This window comes from Podarcis vaucheri (genome assembly GCF_965113315.1).
Source record: "Podarcis vaucheri genome assembly, chromosome: 16".
In the NCBI taxonomy this organism is placed as follows: Eukaryota; Metazoa; Chordata; class Lepidosauria; order Squamata; family Lacertidae; genus Podarcis; species Podarcis vaucheri.
Genome location: NC_138754.1, coordinates 36,816,900 through 36,824,180, shown reverse-complemented (window position 1 = coordinate 36,824,180; position 7,281 = coordinate 36,816,900). Strand labels below are relative to the sequence as shown.

The 7,281-nt window shown below is 48.8% G+C and overlaps 1 protein-coding gene across 1 annotated transcript; it reads left to right on the top strand.

The window, feature by feature from the left end:
* Window positions 1–2,899: 2,899 nt before the first annotated feature.
* On the top strand, window positions 2,900–6,521 carry FZD10 (frizzled class receptor 10). The gene has a single exon (XM_082204145.1). It carries the CDS (start codon window positions 4,006–4,008, stop codon window positions 5,767–5,769), a length of 1,764 nt encoding a protein of 587 aa, XP_082060271.1. The 5' UTR covers window positions 2,900–4,005; the 3' UTR covers window positions 5,770–6,521.
* Window positions 6,522–7,281: the final 760 nt, after the last annotated feature.

The window sequence follows — 7,281 nt, the reverse complement described above, 5'->3', positions numbered from 1 at the left end:
TGGGGCTGAAGACTCCCCGCCAACTGGATTTTTACAAGCTTCTCAGCCAGACATTTATGGCCCTGGCAATAAAATGCGCCCAACTCAATCCCCTTTTGAGCAACCACCCCCACCTCTCTTCAAGATCATCCTTCTCCTCGCCTTCCCTCCACCTCCACCCCAAAATATCAGAATTCTAAGAGGGGCTTAATTTAACACATGCTGGGCTTAGCTGTAGAGCTTGTTTCAAAACCTGTTTTCAGAGCATCTGAATTAGTCAGAACAGATAGGAGTTTCTTGTGAATGTATGAAGTGCTTTTCCCCCTTTAACCAATTTGCAGGCAACACATTCAAACTTATCTGAGGCACTGGCAGATGGAAATGCTTCAGTCCTTTGGCAAGGGTGTGATTTTGATCCAGAATTAACCCCAAGCATCTCATATTTTGGAAAGCAAGACCATTATTAGAAGTGCTTCATTTCAGGCAAGGTTTGCAACGACTGGACCTGTTTTACAGTGGCAGGGTTAAGCCCTGGAATGTAAAACAAGGTTGAGGATGCCCAGAGTACATTTCCTACTCACTCAGGCAGCACCTCTCACTTCAGAACTTATTAGGAAATCAGATTGTGCCCCGTAGCCCTAAAGTTGCATGTGCTATTGGTTTCTAGCCTCGACACTGGGACTCACCTGATGCAACTTTGTAGTTAAGAAGTGACTGCTTTGGATTTCATCTTTACTAGGATAGAGAACTCCCTGAGCTACTTGCACCCAGCTTCAACATTCTCATCTGCAATATGGGAATAATAATTGTGACCTCCCTTATATGGTCGTTGTAGGCATTGGAAAAAGGTTGTGCATGTTATATCAACTGCCTTGTTTTTCTAACTCAGTCTTCTCAGGTATGGAGTGGTTGTTTTTAATATGCTATTAATTGTGATATTACATCAAGATTTTTTTCAAGGTCATCTACAAAATCTCTTCAAAAGACAAAACAGAAACAGTGATTGATCAAGAGCAGGGCACTAGTGACAGGGCCTTTGCAGTGATAGCCTCATACTTGTGATATATGTTTCAGCTTCATTCTGTTTTTTAAACAGGACTTGAAAAGCAATTAATTTTGACCTAAGTTTAGCTGAGAGGTTGTGCTTAAAATATACAGCAGCTGGTTCTAAAATTGCCTCTTCCAAATTGTTAAATTTGGTTTTGTATTGAATGCTGTAACAGCCTGTGAAATGGTTTTTTAACAGATGCTTTAATAGCTTCTGTTTTATTGGGAATAGACTGCTTCCATTTTATGCTTTATTTCTGCATGTGAGTCACTTGGGGGGGGGAGTTTTGCCCTGAAAGGGGACATCAAATGTGTGTGTGTGTGTGTGTGTGTGTGTGTGTAATCTCTTCTTAAAATCCTTAGAACCCCTCTGCAAAAAAGGCCAGTCATATTGACCCCATATTGCAGAATGGGAATACTGAGGCCGAGAGAGAGAGATTGGCTTGCCTCAGTCCACAAAGTGAGTTTCTGTCTGATGATATTTGAACTAGAGGCTTCCTGCCTGACAGTCTCTCCTATACTCCAGTAGCCTTCACAGGTGGTAATTATGGAGAAAGTCATTGATTTTGTTCATTTCACACAAACCATCCTCATGTCGCACTGAAACAAAGCCTAAGGACCTGGAACCACACTAAGCTGATAAGCACAGAGAGTGCTTTTGTGCCCATGTCCTGCTTACGGGCTTCCCAGAGGCTTCAGGTTGGCACCTGTGAGTTCTGGACTAGATGGGCCATTGGCCCGATACAGGAAATAGACCCTTTTTATGTTTTTCCCTTGTATGCCTCACCATGCTTTACTCCCCACTGTGATCTCCCCTGTGTCAGATTTTAGACTGTATTCTCCTTGGGGCACAGACCTTCTTCAAAGTGCCCTACCCACTGATAGCACTCTATCCCTAATTAGATTAACAAGATAATAATAGAATATAGCAAACTCTACATCCTTATGTAGCCAAAGCAGTACCACACTTAGAACTGTGGGAGTGGGGATTCCAAAGTCTGCAGAAGTACAAAGGGGGAGGGGGAACAATTGATGGGGGGGGGAAATACCCTCAGATGTGGACTGAGTATGTTCAGTGGCTACAGAAGGCTGGGAGAGAGGATGAAAACCCGGCAGGCTGGAATGGAGTAGCCTGAAAAGGGGCCTGGCTGGCCACACAGCAACCAGATCCCATTTGTAAAAGAATAAAAATAAAACGATAATAACCTCAAGGAACAATTGTGTGCCGTCCCAAAGCTTGCCTTCTGCATTTACCAAAAGAAGCTGGATTTCCTCCCCAATCGGTTTTAAAAATTGAGAAAAGTTAAGAGAGCAGAGGTGGCATAGGTGTTCGAGAGAAGAATTGCCCACTCAGCCGCGAAAATCCCCGGAAGCCTGTTGGCCAGTCATACCTCTCAGCCTTCCCTACCTCGAAAGAATGTTGCATGGATAAAAGGGGGCGCGAGAGAACCATGCACCCCCTTTCGAACTCCGTCGAACAACAAAATATGACTCTGAGGTTTCAAAAGCAACTTTAAAAACCCCAACCAGAAACTTGTTTGTTAGAACAAACGAGGAGGAACAGACGACTAGGCGGGGAGGAGAGGCAGAGAGAGTATGAAAAGTTTCGAGAGATCGATGGTGGGGGAGATGTTTAAGAGAGGAGAGACGAAAAAGAAACTTTAAAAACACCGGCACTGATCGAGGGGGGACCTCCAGGGTCTTTCCAGCGGTTCTCCCCCCGCGCACCCCGCTTTTCTTTTGAAAGGCGTTCCGAATGATTGGAAAGTAATCACCGTGTCAGTTTCACCTTTTCTCATGCAAAGTGAGTGTCGCAGGGAAGGCGGATCCTAGGCTGTGTGTGTGTGGTGTGTGCGCGCGCGTGAGAGAGAGAGAGAGTGAGTATCCTGGGCTGTAAACGCCTCCTCCAAACACAGCTGCTGCAAACCCCAGGAGTTAGCCTTCTGAGAAAGGGAGAGAGAGCGCTTTTACGCACGCATCTCTGCGCCCCGCCGACCTCTCGCTTTGGGTGGAAGAGGGGAAAATATCCGACCCAGGGACGGTGCGCGTGTATTGCGGAAGGAGGTTCGGTGCGCTCCCCCCGCTGACAAGCTCTCCTCGCCACGGCGCTTCAGAGCTCGCCTTCTCGTTGCAATCGGATCTGCCTCCTCCCCGCCTCTCGTCGGCGCGCAAAGCCCGCCTCCTGGGGGAAGGAGGGAGGGGAGCGAGCGAGCGAAAAGTGTGGAGAGGTGGGATCATCCGAGGCACAAATCGGAGAGAGAGAGAGAGGAAGAAGAAGCTACAGACCGAGGAGAAAGAGGAGCTTCCACGCCGCTTTGGGGACCTGTGTGCGCTGGAGGGGCAGTGATCGCTGGGATTTCCCCCTTTTTCCCTTTCCGTTTGAACAAGGAACTTTGCAAGCAAGGGGACACCCACCGTTCCTGCGATCGTGGTCGGAGGAGATGGAGGAAATACCGCCTGTCGCCAAGAGACCCCTTGCAAGGACTTAAAAAGAAACGGCAAGCCCCCGCAACTTAAGCTTTCTCTCCTTCGTGCAGTAAGTTTGGTTGCGGAGGGAGTGGGGAGGCCTGAAACGGCAAGAGGGTCCTTCTCTCCCGAGTCTTTCCTTCTCCCCGGCGCCGCACCGCTTTTGCCCTGTGGAGTTTGGAAACTGACCAGGATGGACTTTGGCCGGAAGACCTCCGCTGTTCGGATGCGAAGCCCTTAACCGGAGCTGAAAGGCGCTATTTCGCTTTCTTTTGGGGTGGGAGGGTGAGAAGGGGCTGCTATGCTGCTGCCCCACGTCGAGTGGATCGGGCCTGTCCCCTTCTGGGGGGGCTCCTGGCGAAAGTTGGGAGCGACGGTGGCCGGGGAAGGGGCTTCGGAAGAGCTGGTTTGACACCAGCCGCCGCCGCCGCCAACAGAAGTAGACTTCTTCCAGACATTTTCCGAGACGCGGGAGCCAGGAGCGCGGTGGGTCGTGGCGCAGCGTCGGCCAGCATGGGCGCAGCGCGGAGGAACTCCCGTCGGACTCTGGGCATTATCTTGCACCTGGTCTGCTCCTGCTTCGGCATCAGCTCCATCGACATCGACCGGGCCGGGGACGGGAGGTGCCAGGCCATCGAGATCCCCATGTGCAAGGACATCGGCTACAACATGACTCGGATGCCCAACCTAATGGGGCACGAGGACCAGCGCGAAGCAGCCATTCAGCTCCACGAGTTTGCCCCCCTAGTGGAGTACGGCTGCCACGGGCACCTCAAGTTCTTCCTCTGCTCCCTCTACGCCCCCATGTGCACGGAACAGGTCTCCACGCCCATCCCCGCTTGCCGGGTGATGTGTGAACAGGCCCGCTTCAAGTGCTCGCCCATCATGGAACAGTTCACCTTCAAGTGGCCCGACTCCCTGGACTGCAGCAAGCTGCCCAACAAGAACGACCCCAACTACCTCTGCATGGAAGCACCCAACAACGGCTCCGAGGAGCCCCCCAGGGGCTCCAGCATCCTGCCCCCCATGTTCCGGCCCCAGAGGCCCCAGAGCGCCAGCCACGACTTGCAGCAGCAGCACAAGGACGGCCTGGGGAGGGCCACTTGCGAGAACCCCGGCAAGTTCCACCACGTGGAGAAGAGCGCTTCCTGCGCCCCTCTCTGCACCGCCGGGGTCGACGTCTACTGGAGCCGCCATGACAAGCAGTTTGCCGTCATCTGGATCGCTGTCTGGTCCATCCTCTGCTTCTTCTCCAGCGCTTTCACCGTCCTCACCTTCTTGATAGACCCCCAGCGCTTCAAGTATCCCGAAAGGCCCATCATCTTCTTGTCCATGTGCTACTGCGTCTACTCGGTGGGGTACATCATCCGCCTCTTCTCTGGTGCCGAGAGCATTGCCTGCGACCGCGACAGTGGGCAGCTCTACGTCATCCAGGAGGGCTTGGAGAGCACGGGGTGCACACTTGTCTTCCTTGTGCTCTATTACTTTGGCATGGCCAGCTCCTTGTGGTGGGTGATCTTGACATTGACTTGGTTCCTGGCCGCTGGGAAGAAATGGGGCCACGAGGCCATTGAAGCCAACAGTAGCTACTTCCACTTGGCGGCCTGGGCCATCCCGGCCGTGAAGACTATCATGATCTTGGTGATGCGGAGGGTGGCTGGGGATGAGCTGACAGGCTTATGCTACGTGGGGAGCATGGATGTGAATGCCTTGACCGGATTTGTGCTGGTCCCTCTGGCTTGCTACCTAATCATAGGCACTTCCTTCATCCTCTCTGGCTTTGTAGCTCTGTTCCACATCAGGAGGGTGATGAAAACTGGTGGGGAAAACACGGACAAGCTGGAGAAACTCATGGTCAGGATTGGGGTCTTCTCGGTCTTGTATACGGTGCCGGCTACTTGTGTCATTGCTTGCTATTTTTATGAGAGGCTGAACATGGATTACTGGAAGGTCTTGGCCATGCAGCAGAAGTGCAAGGTGAACAACCAGACCAAACACCTGGACTGCTCGATGAGCCACTCTATCCCGGTGGTGGAGATTTTCATGGTCAAAGTCTTCATGTTGCTGGTTGTGGGGATTACCAGTGGCATGTGGATCTGGACCTCCAAGACCTTCCAGTCCTGGCAAAGCGTTTGCAGCCGGAGGCTAAAGAAGAGGACTCGGAGAAAACCAGCCAGCGTGATTGCAAGTGGCGGACTTTACAAGAAGCCCCAGCACTTGCCCAAAGCCCACCATGCAAAATACGAGTCGGCTTTGCAACCCCCTACCTGTGTGTGAGCAGAATGTATAATAATAGTAGTAGTAGTAATAGTAATAATTTAAAAAAAGAACAGCCATGGAGTGACCCTATTTTGAAAGACTCACATGCACTCACAATAGTGCTCGGAACTAAAGATTAACAATAATCATGAATAAAAAATTTCTTTTTAACAGTGCTATTGTCAGATAGACAAAATAGCTAGTGAAGGGGTAAAACTGAAATGTTTAAAGTCAAGATATGGGGGATAAAACAAGGGTGAACATGCTTAGGGAAAAGTTTTTAGTGCAAGGAAAACTGACGGCCCCTTATTTAAAAAGAAAACTAATTTGTTTTTAATGGTTTGGTTTTTTTCAGCCCTCCTGAGTTAAAAGCCATGTGTAATGATTTGTATGTATACTGAAAATTCGTTTGCGTTTAGATTTCTAACCAGGTAGAGTTAGAATGGTTTTTGGTTTTGGGGGGGGGGGTTTAAGAGCTTGAAGGAGAATTGTCTCCTTTTAGGTAACCAGCCCTTTGAGAGTAGCTTTTGTTCAATCGGCACATTGTCTTTTGAAAACAACTTCTGTTCTAACTTTTAAGAAATCCTTTTACCAAACGCTTCTCATCCTACCTACTAGGCATGGAGTTTCTAAAAACAGGTTCAATGCGAAAAGCTCACCCCTGCTCAGTTGCTTTAAAAAGTCCTCTGTCTGACCCAAACTTAGTAAAAAAATTATGTGCAATACAGGTTCCTACCCCCACCCCCACCCCCGCTGCCACACACACAAAATCCTTGCCAGGACATGAAAGGAGAAACAAGTATTTTGCTGTACATAAAGGCAACAAAAGCGATCTCTAAACAAAAGAACGAAGGGGTCTAGTCCTTAGAAACCCTTTAGTGTTACTTTTTTGTGGCTTTTTAATGGAAATCAGACACGTTTGGACTGATTTGTGGAAAAAGAAAAAGTGGGGAGGGTATCAATTGCAAAGGATCCAGAAGGGCTTATTGACTCTTTTCTATTGTTAAACAAATTTGGGTGCTGAATAGATCAAGAAGCACTGGGCTATTTTTTATTTTGTCTCTTTGTTGCATATGAGAGGCATAAACTTATTTGTGGTGTGTGCGCGTGTATCGGAGAGAGAGGTGGAGAAAGTGTATGTATATATTATATATATATTTGTAATATACAATTATTTTTTATGCCCTGTTATTTTATTAAATAATAATAATAAAATGTGGCCTTTAGTTTGATGATAATGTGTGTCCTTAGCATTCTGTATTGATGGGGTTTTGCAGCAAATAAAAGAGGTTCATGGGGGGGGGGTTGCGAACACTATTTAATGTGAAGAGATGCTTCAAAGTGACCATGTTAATTTATCTCATTCAAGGCCCAGTTGTGCGAGGGGAACATTTTATTTCCCAAACACCAAATTCTTTCCTCCTCTTCTCCTTCCCCAAGACGTGCATTGCTAGGGTCTGTAAGGAACTAGGTTATGTGAAGGGACATATTATCCATTCTGGTTGTAAGTCCTCAAGGATTTGGGAATGG

Coding starts and splice junctions, on each gene's coding strand:
- FZD10 (XM_082204145.1), top strand. CDS start 4,006: ATGGGCGCAGCGCGGAGGAACTCCCGTCGGACTCTGGGCATTATCTTG.